At 64.0% G+C, this 14352-nt stretch overlaps 1 protein-coding gene and 1 long non-coding RNA gene across 9 annotated transcripts in view; one reads left to right on the top strand and one right to left on the bottom strand.

The window, feature by feature from the left end:
- Window positions 1–14352, bottom strand: part of TPCN2 (two pore segment channel 2) — a 48608-nt gene that overhangs the window by 23590 nt on the left and 10666 nt on the right. For 4 of the 8 annotated variants that reach the window (XR_006714327.1, XR_006714328.1, XR_006714329.1 and 1 more), the window contains exons 7-20: window positions 13903–13975; window positions 12733–12835; window positions 11726–11791; window positions 10861–10925; window positions 10283–10383; window positions 9606–9687; window positions 9289–9375; window positions 8394–8513; window positions 8179–8238; window positions 6117–6245; window positions 5268–5317; window positions 3818–3917; window positions 1569–1640; window positions 180–253 (exon numbers count right to left, since the gene is read on the bottom strand). Coding sequence is in view for 3 of the 8 variants with exons in the window: in XM_045486214.1 (XP_045342170.1) it covers window positions 180–253; window positions 1569–1640; window positions 3818–3917; window positions 5268–5317; window positions 6117–6245; window positions 8179–8238; window positions 8394–8513; window positions 9289–9375; window positions 9606–9687; window positions 10283–10383; window positions 10861–10925; window positions 11726–11791; window positions 12733–12835; window positions 13903–13975 (1182 nt within the window). In the remaining 5 variants the exon portion in view is untranslated. Of the gene's footprint in view, window positions 1–179; window positions 254–1568; window positions 1641–3198; window positions 3274–3817; window positions 3918–5267; window positions 5318–6116; window positions 6246–8178; window positions 8239–8393; window positions 8514–9288; window positions 9376–9605; window positions 9688–10282; window positions 10384–10860; window positions 10926–11725; window positions 11792–12732; window positions 12836–13902; window positions 13976–14352 lie in introns of all 8 variants that reach the window. The other 4 variants (XR_006714330.1, XM_045486216.1, XM_045486215.1 and 1 more) reach the window with 3 other exon arrangements.
- LOC123602046 lies at window positions 11334–11701 on the top strand. The gene is made up of 3 exons (XR_006714332.1): window positions 11334–11434; window positions 11466–11560; window positions 11623–11701. It is a non-coding gene; the product is annotated as an uncharacterized LOC123602046 (long non-coding RNA).

Here is a 14352-nt window from a genome sequence, read left to right as displayed (position 1 = left end):
TCTCAGTGCAGAGTCTGGGTGAGGGAGGGGAGGGGGAGAGGGGAGGGGAGGTGGGGAGGCAAAGGAACGAGGACCAGGGGGCCCGCCCCCCGCACCACCATCCAGGCTCATGCTCCTCCACACCCCCAGACTCCGCACCCCGAGACGCACTCCCTTTGGCACCTTCAGGCCCCACTCACCTGGCGTTTCCAGGCGCCACGACGACGCCTCGGAACAGGTTGATGCCCAGGATGGCAAAGACGTAGTACACGACCTAGGGAGGTGGGGCCGGGCCCGGTCAATGCCACCGGCACACAGACCCACAGGGCCGGGCTGAGCATGTGAAGGCCACCTGCCAGCAGACTCCCAGCCCTGCCCCCAGCCCCCAGCCCCGGGTACGGCTGGCCTCCCCCAGGAGCACCAGGACTTCTTCTCCCGGGCACCCTCTCCTGGCCACCAACCTGCCCCCCAGTGAAGGAGCAAGGAGCCACCACCACCAGGGGAGCCACAAAGATGAACTGGGGGCCCAGGGGAAAGACCGAGGCGGCCAAGTCGAAGCAAGGCTGTCCGCCTCTTCTCTGGGACAGGTGTGGCAGGAAAGAGGTAAGAAGGACCCCTACTCTGGGCTCCACTGGAGGCAGACGCCAGTCCTAAGGGAAGGGGGCCCCAGGGGAGGGGGCCCCAAGGGAGAGGCAGGTAGGAACCGGCCAGGCTTCTCCAGGAGGTGATGAGTTCCAAGGAGCACCACCCAGCAGGCTCGTGCCACAGAGGGACGAGGCCACCAGCGGCCGACCCATCCTCACCTGGCCCCAATGAGCCCAGCAGGAGAAGGAGGGGGCACACAGCCCAGCCTAACCCAGTCCCTTCTGGGCCTCCGTCCCCACTGCTGGGCTTCGTGCCGAGAGCAGCCTTCGGTGTCCCCCCTGCCCACTGGGGCGGGACCACAGGGCAGAGCCAGCAGCACCTCGGCCGACATGGCTGGGGGCTCCTGAGATCCCCCTCAGCAAGGAGGGAGGACTAAACCCCATCTGGGGTCTCTGGGGTCTGCAGGGACCCCTAGTGCCTCTCATACTTTTAAAATCAGCGTCTCGGGGGGCGCCTGGGTGGCTCAGTCGGTTAAGCACCTGACTCTCGATTTGGGCCAAGGTCACGATCTCGCGGTTCATGAGACCAAAGCCCCACGTGGGGCTCCGCGCTCACAGCACAACGGCTGCTTGGGATGTTCGGTCTCCCCAACCACCTTCTCTCTCTCTCAAAATAAGCAAACTTTTAAAAAAAGAAAAAAAGAAAAAAAGAAAAGGACACCAGTGTCTCAATGAGGCCCACGATCCGAGAAATGCAAGGGATTCCAAGCGGCCGACGGGGTCTCTGGCACAGAGAGGGAGCGCGGTCGGGCAGCCCTCCCCGCAGACCAGCCCTGAGGTCCGCCCTCTGCACTGGCAGGAGGCGACGCGGCTTCCCGGCCTGGACACACGGCCACCGCACCCAGGGGCCCCCTTCCTCCGGAGGGGCCGGCCGGCCCCGCGCTCACCCCGGCCTCCGGCCGAGCTCAGGCTCACCCCCACCCCCACCCCCACAGCCACACTCACCACCAGGATCCCACCAAAGGCCCGCATGTTTTTGATCAGGTCCAGGATGGTACTCGCCACCAAGGCCATCAGCTGAGGACGAGAAGAAGGCACGGCCCTGCTCTCTCTGGTCCCACTGAGGTGATGCCGACCCTGCCCGCCACCCAGACCCTGGCCCGGAGAGGCGGGACGCGACCAGTGGACGACCAACCTACCCACCTGCGCACGCACACCCCTACACGCACAGCTGGACAAACGTCCCACAGCCGCCCATAAACACCCGCACACGCGGATACATCCACGCCCGCCACACACACTCATACTCAGAGACGCACGCCCAGGTACGCCCACGTGCCCCCCACCGACGCCTCCAGCCGCCCAGACGCAGCTGTGTCTCGATCCCGAGTCCTCTGGCGAAGCCACGGCACACGGGGGCTCAGATCACACTGCCCAGCGACCCACTGAGGCTGGGTTGGCTGCTCCTCTCTGGTCTGGAGGCTCCACACAAGCACAGGCCCACGGTGGCCAGGTCAGCCCCAGGGATCAGGTCTGAGAAAGGTCAGCCCCAGGGTCCAGGTCTGAGAAAGGTCAGCCCCAGGGTCCAGGTCTGACAAAGGTCAGCCCCAGGGACCAGGTCTGACAAAGGTCAGCCCCAGGGTCCAGGTCTGACAAAGGTCAGCCCCAGGGTCCAGATCTGACAAAGGTCAGCCCCAGGGACCAGGTCTGAGAAAGGTCAGCCCCAGGGTCCAGGTCTGAGAAAAGTCAGCCCCAGGGTCCAGGTCTGACAAAGGTCAGCCCCAGGGACCAGGTCTGAGAAAGGTCAGCCCCAGGGTCCAGGTCTGAGAAAGGTCAGCCCCAGGGTCCAGATCTGACAAAGGTCAGCCCCAGGGACCAGGTCTGACAAAGGTCAGCCCCAGGGTCCAGGTCTGAGAAAGGTCAGCCCCAGGGACCAGGTCTGAGAAAGGTCAGCCCCAGGGTCCAGGTCTGACAAAGGTCAGCCTCAGGGACCAGGTCTGAGAAAGGTCAGCCCCAGGGACCAGGTCTGACAAAGGGAGCTCCGGAGATGCACCAGACACCCCACCCACAGAGGGCTGCTCCCCTCACATGCAAGCCTGAGCCCTGGGGAAGAGCTCTCCAAATAGTTCATTTCCCCACGTGATGCGTTAGATCCTAACGCTGGATGCTACATGACAGAAACCACCGTGTGTGTGTGTGTGTGTGTGTGTGCGCAAGCGATTAAGCATGGCTACCGTGCTACACGTGCACGACGCGTGCAGTTACACGTACGGGTGTGTTACCGCGTGTGGTCACCGTGTGCTTGCACGGGCGTGTCATCACAGGAATATGTAATGAGATGCGCGGTGTAGTTACGAGCACATGTGCGATCACGCACACGCAGGGGACCGCGTGTGCACACGCGTCCCCACACGCATGTGGGCGGCGGCCCCCAGCTGCACCCAGGGCCCCAGGCCCCCTTCGGATGGGAAGCTCTGCTTGGAAACAGGTAGCCCCAGAACGGACAGGTGCACGGCGAGGCAGAAAGAAGAGACGAGCTCAGGGGGAGGGACTCAGACACGTGGAAAGGGGCGTGATGTCCTTGGAGTCTTCTCTCCCGAAAAGCTCTTAGGAAAGCAGGAGGAGCAAACTCTACCTCTGTGCCAGGTGGGCGCTGGGCCTAGATCCCCTGCTTGCCCGGCTGCCCTCCCCTCAAGGCTGGTGTCCCTCCCTGTGGGCACGTTAAGGGAAAACGAGGCTCGTCGATGTCACGAGCCACCGGGTTCCCGCATCGGGGTCCCAGAGACCAGCACCCCAGCCAACCTCACGCCTGCACTGGGGGTCCTGGAGGGGCGTACCCTGGCCCGTCCCGCCTTCACCCCTCATTACTAGAAGCCACTGAGAGCCCACGCCCAGGGCCTTCTAGAAACCTCAGGACGCCTGGGAACACGCGGGTTCCAAGAGCTCCAGACCCTGCCCCTCACCAACGCCAGGGGCCCCAAAGAGCCCAAAGCTACCGCCGCAGACGGCCGCAGTGCCCCACACGGGTCCACCTGCGCTGGCCTCCCTCTCCTCATGCATAAAAGCAGGGCTGGAACTGCCCCCAGCATCACCCGGCTGCAGTGCAAGGCTGGGGACACGCCCCAGGGAGACCAAGGGGACGACGGTCCTGCTCTCGGTCCCTCCCTGCCCAGGCTCACCGACTCCCCAGAGCAAGGCCACAGCGGGGGCAGTAAGGCAGGGTGGCGAGGCGAGGGCGTCAGGCACGCACGTACCTTCATGCTGGGGATGATGCGCAGGAACCGGAACACGATGAACATGTTCACCAGCCGGGCCATGTCCCACAGCGACAGCAGGCCCAGCATCTCTGGCTTCCTGGAGAGACACACAGGAGACGGTCGGGAGGGCCTCGAGACGTCGGCGACAGGAAGACCGGGAGGTGTGTGTTCAGACACAGAGAAACAGAGACGCAGAGAGCAACGGGGTGGGGGGGCGCGGGGGAGGGGGGCCCCGTCTTGGCACACGCTGAGCCCGGACTGCCCACACCTGCCGGCCCAGGACAGCACGGGTCAAGGCACAGCCCCTCACACTGGTGCCCAGCCATCGCACCCCGATCTCACACGACAGACGCTCAGGTTCCAGAGGCCGGAACACTCCAATTCTGGTCCCAGCCCGAGTGGAAGAGACGTGGTCCCTGAGCCGGTCCCGTCCCTCTCCGCTGACCCCTAACCACCCTCCTATTTCAACCCCTCCCTCTGACCTCGTCCCCTGTCTCTATCACCCGACCCTGTCTCCTGACACCATCCCCGTCCTGACTCTGCCCTCTCCTGCGATGCCATCCTGCAGCCTGACCCCCTAGGTGTCCCTCGGAGCTTACTGTGCTCTTGTCAACTCGAAGCTCATGCTCACGCAAAATGTTCCCCTGTGATTCTCAGACAAAAGCAGGTTTTCACTGCACTTGAGAAACCAGGCGGCCTGAGCTCCTGCCAGGCCCTGGCTCACCACCACGGACAGCACCAGCCCCAGCCCAACCCATGTCCCCGACGAAAGCCCTTCCTAGCTGGCCCTGGGGCAGCTAAGCCGAGTCGCTGGCACTTCCGGGCCACTCCACTGGCAGACAAGCAGCCCCCGAGACACTGAGAGGGCGGGGCCGGCACAGGCCCCGGCTGGGGCAGCTGTGTTCTGGGCAACGCGACCCAACGGCCACTGCAAGCCACACTTCGAGGCGCTCTGGGACCCCCTGGCCAGACAGCCACACTGCTATGCGGCCAGAACCAGGGTTGGTGGGGCTCCAACAGCCGTGGGGATTCAGCAGCCCCCGCTTCCGCCATCCAACAGGGTGGGAAACTGGCACTCAGAGCAGGAGGTGACGAGCCAGGGTCACACGGCTCCCAGCCGCACGCGGGGCATCTCCGGGGGCCGCATGCCCCGTCCTGGTGCCGGGGCTGAGCCCACTGCCCGCTAGCGGCCTGTCACAGCTCTGGGAACCCTATCGGTCTGACGGCGAGTTAGGACATGTCACGGGATCCCCAAGAGCAACGAGAGACCTGCTGCCACAGTCCTAGCGGGCCAAGTTCCGAGCCACCTGCCTCCCTAACACTCGGGCCATGGGCCCTGGAGCAGCCCGAGCAGACAGGCCAGGGCGCCTGGGCACGGGCCACCCACCCCTGGGGCCTACAGGGCGCTGGTTGCTGTAGCCTCCCTCGGTTCTCTCCAGTCACATACCAGCCTGGGTGTGGGAATCGGTACACAGCCAGAGTTGAGATCTCCAAAACCTTTAATCACAAAAGAAGAGAAGGCATCGCTACAGCAACCTAGCCTAGGGGGGTTCAAACGAGTTCTGAAGCTCGCGTCTAACATGCCCCCCCTCAAGCGGGGCTTTGGGGGGAAGTCAGAGCTCTGTCCTTGTCCCCATGGGTTGGTTCCAAACATGGGACTTCCTGCGGCCGAGAAACACACTCTGGTCTCAGGAGGCGGTGGCCTATCCACAGGGAGGGCGGGACACCAGAAAGGCTGGAGGAGCCCGGGTCAAGGACAGACCGGAGGCCCGGCTCTCAGACCGTCTTTGTTCCTGTCCCAAGGAGCCCACACCTCCGATCAAAGACGAACAGATGCCGGACCAATATGGCTGCCACGACGCACACATCACGCGTGACCCTCCACTCCCACAGGTTCTAGGGAAAGGGCGCCTGACCCCCGCGGCCCCTCCTGCCACCCACATCAAGGTCCCACTGTCCTTAGTGTCTGTGGCCGGGGCCGGCTCAGAGGGCGGGGACCGTGAGTTCCTCCGGGACCCCCCCCCCCCCCGCAGGGGTCGGGCAGCCTGCCCGGTGACACTCAAGTGCAGTGGAAACCCCGCCTCCCGCAGGCCCCCGCTGGCCGCCCCCCCCCCCCCCCCCCCAAGCAGCGCACCGGGGCGAAAGCCGGCCCTTTGCCCCTGCAGGCCGGAGCGCGGCTCCCTGTGGCCCTCAGCGCCCGAGGGACGACCTGGGACGGGACACGGCACAGAGCCAGACGCAAAGAGCACACCGCCCGCCCGGAGAGGCCAGCGGCCCGGCCCGTCTCAGACTTTACCAGCAGGACGACGGTGAGGAGCCCGTCAAATACGTTGCTGGAGTAGGACAGGTACCCCCGCAGGCCCAGAGCGAACACCTTGAGCAGCAGCTCCAGCACGTAGTACAGAATAAAGACGCAGTTGAGAATCTGCAAGGGACACAGCTGCCTCGCGTCCGGCCCGCGCCACCCGCCCTCCGCTCGCCTCCCCTCTTCCCACGCGCCCACCGCTCACACCCGGGGCATCTCCTGCCCCACACCCTCCTCTCAGGTGGCCTGGAACCCCACGCCGGCTTCCAGAACTCGCACGTCTGCAGCCGACGTCTCCCGACCCCACATCCTCTCTGTGCCCGCAAGGCCGGGGTCACACTCCACCCCGCACCGCCCCCCGAGCCTGCGCCCCCGGCTGTCTCTGCCCTGGCCCCTCCGGTCCAACCTCCAGGGGACCTCTAACAACTCCCGTGGGCAGCGCCCTCCCAGCCTCCGGGGCTGTGTCTGAGACGCTCTTCGCATTGAACGTGGCCTCAGGCTACCGGGTCCCGGTGTTTGAAGCCAGGAAGTAAGACACGGGAGTCCCGAGGGTGGGGAGGCGTGGTGAGCGCTGCGGTCACCCCACCTAGGTGTCCAGTCTAAATGCCATATTCCTAGGGCACCTGGGTGGCTCAGTTGGTTGGGTGACTGACTTCGGCTCAGGTCATGATCTCACAGTTTGTGAGTTCGAGCCCCACACTGGGCTCTGTGCTGACGGCTCACAGCCTGGAGCCTGCTTGGGATTCTGTGTCTCCCTTTCTCTGCCCTTCCTCTGCTCATGCTCTGTGTCTCTCAATAATAAATAAACGTTAAAATTAAAAAAAAAAAAAAATTCCATATTCCTAGTGCTGCCTCGCTCACCCGTGAAGAGATGCTGGTTAAGCGTCTGACTCTTGATTTCAGCTCAGATCACGATCCCAGGGCTCAGGTCGTGGGATCGAATCCTGCGTCAGGCTCCACACTGAGTGTGGAGGCTGCTTAAGACTCCCTCTCTCCCTCTCTCTCTCTCCCTCCCCCTCCACCCCACTCCCCTTCTCGAGCCAGTGTGCTCTCTCTTTTAAAAAAAGAAAAAAGAGGGGCGCCTGGGTGGCGCAGTCGGTTAAGCGTCCGACTTCAGCCAGGTCACGATCTCGCGGTCCGTGAGTTCGAGCCCCGTGTCGGGCTCTGGGCTGATGGCTCAGAGCCTGGAGCCTGTTTCCGATTCTGTGTCTCCCTCTCTCTCTGCCCCTCCCCCGTTCATGCTCTGTCTCTCTCTGTCCCAAAAATAAAATAAACGTTGAAAAAAAAAAAAAAAAAAGAAAAAAGAGAGAAAACATAGATCAAGTGTATCCAATTTGACTTTTGTCAGGAATGAAAACCAGCCACCTCTGGAATGTGTCATTCACGAGGAGGAGACTGAACCTTTCTGGGGTCATCCAGGAAAAAAATACAACAGAAAGAAGAAAATCTGATTTTCCTGAAATGCAAAATGCAGGAATTTCAAGCGTCAGGTCAGAAAAGCCGTTGTTTCGATTTTGAAACTAGGGTAAGTTTTGCTCCACATGTAACACACAGGACACAATCTGTCCTGGCACATTAAACCAGATAAATCAGCTTCCGACGTAATTAGAGAAGACGTAGTCGTTTGCGTCAATTTTAACATCGTTCACGACGCCGTGAAAACACCCGCTTTGTTAAGAGTTCTGTCGTTAGGTACCGTGGGGGCGTGGCTGCTACTTTGCTTAACATCCAACGTGGGAAAATTGTTTTTAAATTCCTAGAGAGTTTGATGCGACCACGTAACATTAAGAAAGGAGCTCACGGTTCCAAAAAGGGCTCAGAACCAGCCATGGAGAAGCTCAAATCCCAGGGCCAGACAAGGCGGCCAGATGGGGTGGCCCCACCCGCTGCCTTGCCCCCCGCCCCCGGCCTCACCCGGGCCAGCACCCCTCCTCTGGGGGCGCCCCGCGACGGGAGGAGCCGCTCTGCAGCAGGAGGGCCCCGGGGCAGGGAGGCCGTGCACACTCACTCCCTCTGGCCGCTGTCACCCCGGCCGCACGGCCCCAGAGCTCACCCCGAGGACGAAGTCATCACGGTCCCCGGGCAGCACGTCGGCATCGAACACCAAGAACACCTGCGGAGCCAGAGCGGGAGGCGGCTCGCCGGCCAGGCCCGGCAGAGACCTCGGGCAGGGGGCCGGGAGGAGGGGCAGGGGTAAGTGGGGGGGGGGGGGGGGGGGACAGGCTCGAGGCGCCTCCCACGTCCACACGAGGGCAAGGGCACACGCACAGAAATGGACACGAGGTTCCCAAGGGCGATGAGGTTCCCCAGGTAGTCAAAATAGCGGTGGCTGAAGAGGAACTGAGCGCTCCGCAGGAAGGGAGACCAGTACTCGGGCCGCGGCGGGCGCTGGGGAGAGAACACGCGTGTGCTCAAACACACGTGCCTACGGGGGGCACGTGGCCGCTGGGCGCCCTCCGGTGTCCGCACCCCCTTATTCTGGGATTCGACTTTTCCTACCTTCTCTCTCATCCCAGTCTATCCAGCCTGAGAAAATAATCTCAAACACGAAAATAGGTGCACAAAGACATTCATCCCAGCAGTCTTTGAACACCAAAAGAGAGGCAGAGAGAGCCTAAACGGTCACTAAGAGGCTTAAGTAAACCACGAGGGACTACCCGGGGGGACCCTGAACACACGCCAGGTGTTTACCACCAGACACAAAGTGTTCTGTGAATAAATGTACGTAAATTACACGCCAATAACTAACACGGGACAGTCATCTGGACACGGTGCTGAGCTGGATGCCAAGGCCCGTCTGGGGACTTTACAAATCAGGGTCAAGGACAAAGGACAAACGCTTTGGACAAACTCAGGAAGCTCCAGAGAAGGACACACAGGAAGTAGGTAAGAGTCTGTCATGCAGACAGGGAAACCCATCCAGAAGGTTCCCCTGAGTCAGGCTTGGCCCAGGCCAGTCCCTGTGGTCTGCGAATAGCATCAGGTTAACAAAACCTCCCCGGTTTCCAAGAGCCCAGCAACCTCTGTTCCCGTTCCCCATCCTCGGGGCCAGAATCCCTGGCACTGACGCCAAGGGTCACCCGGGTGAGATCAATGCCAACACGCACCGTAAACTTCCCCGTTCACCCCGGGTGGCCTGGCCCTAAGCAGGTGGCTCAGTTACCTCTTTAATCACCCTTTTGTCAAACTCGTTGAAGAGCTTCTGAAACTCCTCGGCCGACAGAAGGTTGCCACCGTAGGAACGCACCTTCTACAAAGGACAGAAACACAGGTCAGCAGGGGTCAGCTGGGCCCAGGGGAGGAAGGGCCCAGGACAGGAGGGTGCGCCGGGCCCGGCCCCCACCGGCCCCCGGGCCGGCCCCGGCCCCGGCTGATCTGAAATGACGCCCTGTGCGGAAGCGGGGTTGCTGGCTGACGTGACCTCCAGGGGGAGCCCAGATCACAGACCGAGGAGGGCAGGGGAAGAGGGGACTCCGATACCTCCATGATGACCGGTTTCTGGTGGCTGTCCAGCTGGACTCTCTGGAGCACCTGCAGGAAGTCCTGGGGGTCCACCCCGACCCTGGGAAGAAAGACACCGCGCCCCAGTGAGCCCGGCCAGCGCAGCGCACCCGGCGCCCGCCCCTCTGGCCTGGGCTGTGCGCGTGCGACTGAGCCGCCCTGGGCGATGACACGGGCCTCCGTGAAAGAGCCGACCACAGGCCCTCCGACGTCCTGTCGTCTAAAATGCCCAGAGACACTACTGTCGCGCCCCCGAGAGGAGCGCGCTGGCCCTCGGAAGCGGCAGGCAGTACGACAGCAGCGCCACGGCTGACGAGCCGTCCGAGCCGGAGCCTTCCACACCGACACCACCTCCAGACCAGGTCCTGCTGGTTCGGGCGCCCGAGTGCAGGGGCGCGGGAAGGGCGCAGTCGGGGGAGAGGGCCAAAGCGCCTCGGCCCCCGCCGGCCCAGGGTCTCCGGGGCTCACGAGGACGACCCCGCGGCACCAGAGAGGCGGTGTCCTCAGGATGCCCGGGCCCCAGCCCGCAGGGAGCTGGGCAGAGCGGTGCCCGGGAAACGCCCCATAGAGCACGCCACCCCTAAGGCGTTCCCTCCCGGCAGCAGGCGCCCCCACTTCCTCGGGGAGAAGGGGCTCCTGGGAGCCCCGGCACTCACCCTCGAGGGTGGGCTTCTCCCCGTGTGCTCATGGAGGAGAGAACCTCGTAGGCGGCCCGGGCCCCCAGCCGCCTCCGGAACAGCGAGGTCTGGAAGGACTTCTGCAAGCCAGGACGATGGCTCTGAGTGCCGGGGTCGGGCCTCTCCCGGCCGCACACCCCCTCCTGTGCAGCGGCCTCTGGGGGCACCCACCCGCCTGCGGCTGGAAGCGACCCTTGCCCCCTTGGGCCCCAGGGACATGGCCAGACCCCTCCCGGCCTGCAGAATTCACGCAGACGTGCTTTTCTGCTCTGCGCGCCTGGGGCCCCCAGCTCTCACACACACGGTGGGCTCGGGGCCGCCTGCCCTGGGAGGGGCGACCTCGAGGCCTCCCTCTAGAAGCGGCCTGGGCGGCAAGGATGTGCCGCGGCTCCCACTTCCCCATGGGAGGCGGCGCCGAGACCAACAGGGGCCGCCACCCCACCCCCGGCCGGCCACCCCTCACTGCGGGGACTGCCTGGCCGGTCAGCTCGGTCGCGCCCCGCTTGGCCTCCAGGGGCAGCTGCTCAGGCGGGAACAGGGACAGCGGCCCGGCTCACCATCAGGTAGCCCCGGAACTGGTTGTAGATGATGGCCGTCAGCAGGTTCATCAGAAACAAGCTTCCTTCGAGTGGGAAAAGCCGCAGTCATCGGGCAGAGTCTAGAGGGAGCACCCCGGGGGCCCAGGGCCAGGCTGGCATCCAGGGGCACAGAGGGGACATGGGCACAGCAACCCCCCGGGGGGGGGGGGGTGGCAAGAAGGGCAGGGACGGTCACCGAGCAGGGCGTGCTCATGGTTCCCGTCAGGTGCCCGGGGCACACCAGTCACCCCACACGTAGCCTTGTCCTCATCCAATGAACACGCAAGACACCAGGCCTGCCCAGCCACGGGCACAGGGGCCATCGGTAGTCACAGACCAAAGACCACGAGATGGTCACACTGAGAAGCCACGAGGTTGGAGGGCACATGAGGGGAGGTCACGGGGTCGGGAGGGCACATGGGGGGAGGTCATGGGGTCAGGAGGGCACACTGGGGTGAGGTCATGGGGTCAAGAGGGCATACTGGGGTGAAGTCATGGAGTCAGGAGGGCACATGAGGGGAGGTCATGGGGTCGGGAGGGCACATGGGGGGAGGTCACAGGGTCGGGAGGGCACATGGGGGGAGGTCATGGGGTCAGGAGGGCACACTGGGGTGAGGTCATGGGGTCAGGAGGGCACACTGGGGTGAAGTCATGGAGTCAGGAGGGCACATGAGGGGAGGTCATGGGGTCGGGAGGGCACATGGGGGGAGGTCATGGGGTCGGGAGGGCACATGGGGGGAGGTCATGGGGTCGGGGGGGCACACTCACACCTGAGCATTCGCGATCTTGCCACTGGGGGCAGAATCTTGTCCCGAGTGACCCCTGCAGACCCACCGGAACTTACCTATCAGAGTGAAGACTATGAAAAAGATGGCATAGGCCCGGTTCTTGGAGTACGCAGGAGTCATCACTGGGAGAAAGAAAGCGGAGAGACTGAACCCTGCTCCCACCTCAGCGTCCCGTCCGACCCCCTCACGGCCCCACGCCGTCTGCCTCCCAGAGGGGAGAAGGGCTCGGCTGGGAGACCCAGGAGGCCTTCCGGCCCAATGCCGACCCCCGGCTCTGCCTGCACACCCTCGGAATGGAGGGCTCACTACTTCTCAAGGCTGCTCCTCCCTTCCGCTGAGATCTGCTCCCCTGTCAACTCCCCGCAGACCGGAAGGTCAGCTCTCCCTCGGGTGACTCGCTAGGACTCACGGGACGCGTGGGCACAACGCTCGGGGTCCCGCTGCACAGCTCGCCCTGGGTGTGGAAGCCGGGGGCTGCCCTCCCGGGAAGGTCTCTGTGATGGGGGGATCACCCCCGCGCCCAAGACGAAAGTCACCAGCCAGGGAACCAGGCCACGGCCAAGCCCCGGAGGCCTACGGCGCCCCACCCTGGCCGTACCGCTCGCCCAGACAGAGAGGCCCCGGCAGCAACCCCAAACGTGAGCAGCCACAGCCACCTGAGACCCAGGGCCGGGCCCGGGGGGCAACAGGGAAAGTGGTCAGGCCTCAGAGAGGAGGCCACCGGGGGCCCCGCCAGACACACATCTCATGCGTTCTTAGCTTCCCGGTGAAGTCAGGAGACAGGGGAAAGACAAGGCGAAGGGAACAGACGCAAAGGGAGGAAGCGAGCACAGGAGACGGGAAAAAACGGAAGACAAAGGAAAAAGGCAGGAAGAAGGAGGGAAAAGACAAACAGGGAAAGAAAACCAAGGAGCGAGGGAGGGAGAGAAGCCAGTGTCATCCTCCCCGGGGCGATAAAAAGGCCTTCGGCACCCCCGCGGCCCGGAGCCCGGCTCTGCGGCCCAGCGACCACCAAAGCTGCACCCCCCCCCCTCCCCGGGGCCTCTCCCCACTCCTCACACACCGTCAGGGTTGTTGGCCGTGGTCAACAGCACCAGGAGGGAGGTCAGGGCCTCCGGCAGGTTGCGAAAGTACGTCAGCCTCTCCTGGTCCTGCCCGTCGTCCTGCTGAGAGCGAACGTGACAGCTCTGAGGAGCCATCGGGCCTCTGCCCCAGTGGCCACTGTGAGGCCAGCATCCCCTGACCTGCCATGTCCCCATCACTTCCCAGCAGGCTCTGCACTCACAGACAGGACCTCAGTCGCGGCCTCTGGGCCCAAGAGCCAGTGTTCAGGGAGGCCGCGCACCCACAGGGACACCGGCCACCAAAGAGGGTCTGCTGGGAACCACGGCGAAAAGCTCTCAGCCGCCCTGGCCGAGACACACGCAGACACAGCACACACAACCACACAACCACGTGGACAGACACACACAGACACAGACACACACACGCGCGGCAGCTCCAGCTCTCCCGGAGTCAGAAAGGACAGTTTTCAGTCCCCCCTCATGGACAGCACAGCCTGAATCCCCAAATACCACAGGTTCAATGAAAACCGGCCTTGGCTGACCATCGGCCACATTCCCAGGACAGATGCAGGACAGCTCCAGGCCTGAGGACAGCAGCCCTGGCCAGGACATGAGGAGGGACACGCTGGACCACAGATGCACGGGGCGGGGGGACCGGGGCGACAGGTGGGAGACACCGCCACACAGCAACAAGCCACTGGGGGCCAAGGAGCAGTGAGGAGCTGGAAGAAGGGGACGGGGCGGCGGGGGGAGGGCAAAAGCCCACAGCTGGAGAAGAGGAAGTGGGGACAGGCAGGTGCCGTGAGAGGGACGGTGGTGCAGTCCATCCCGAGGGCCCCAAATGCCAGAATGAGGGGGCCTCCATCTAACAGGGGTGCAAAGAAAGCCGGGTGAGTGACGGGGCAGGGAGGGGAGACAGAAGGAGGGCCACCAGGCAGACCAGCCCTGAACCCGCGAGGCAGGGGGCACCCGGGGGCCCCCATCAGGGGTGCACGGAAGACCGGCCACGTGGAGAGACCCCGGAGCCTGGGTGGGCCGACACCGACCATGCTCACCAAGCTAGGCCAGGCAGCCTAACCGGGCCCCAGAATGACCTGGAAGCTTCCCCTGGGCCGCCCTGTCCACCCAAACCCCAAGGCCCCGGGCCGGGTCAGAGCAGAGCACCATACCTTCTCGCCTGTGAAGAGAAGCATCCCGAGCATGGTGAAGACGCACAGGTGCAGTGCCAGCAGCAGCACGACACTGGGGAGGTGGGGGCGGGCGCTCAGCACGGGACACACACCCCACGCACCCCACGCACCCAAGCGGACAAGGGACTAGGGACAGCCGACCCGACCGCACGGGGAGCTCCCTGCCCCGACAGAGCCCGCCGTGCGCTCAGCTACCGGTCCCGCCCTAAGGGAGCCCTCTTTCCCTGGCAGGGACGATCGGTGACCCCAAAAGCATTTCCTGGGGGTCCAAGGACCCCGTCTCCCAGAGGGGAAGGCCACGTCCAGCCATCTGGGCTGGAACGTGAGGGGTCACCCATGTGAGCCACTGGGGGAGGGGACGGAGAGAGAACTGGGGGAGGGACGGGAGGAGAGCGGGCAGGGAGGGGTCACGGCCACAGCGGGGCAGAA

Source organism: Leopardus geoffroyi, chromosome D1 (assembly GCF_018350155.1).
Source record: "Leopardus geoffroyi isolate Oge1 chromosome D1, O.geoffroyi_Oge1_pat1.0, whole genome shotgun sequence".
NCBI lineage: Eukaryota > Metazoa > Chordata > Mammalia > Carnivora > Felidae > Leopardus > Leopardus geoffroyi.
The sequence above is the reverse complement of the archived record's forward strand: the minus strand, read 5'-3'. Positions and strand labels throughout refer to the sequence as shown.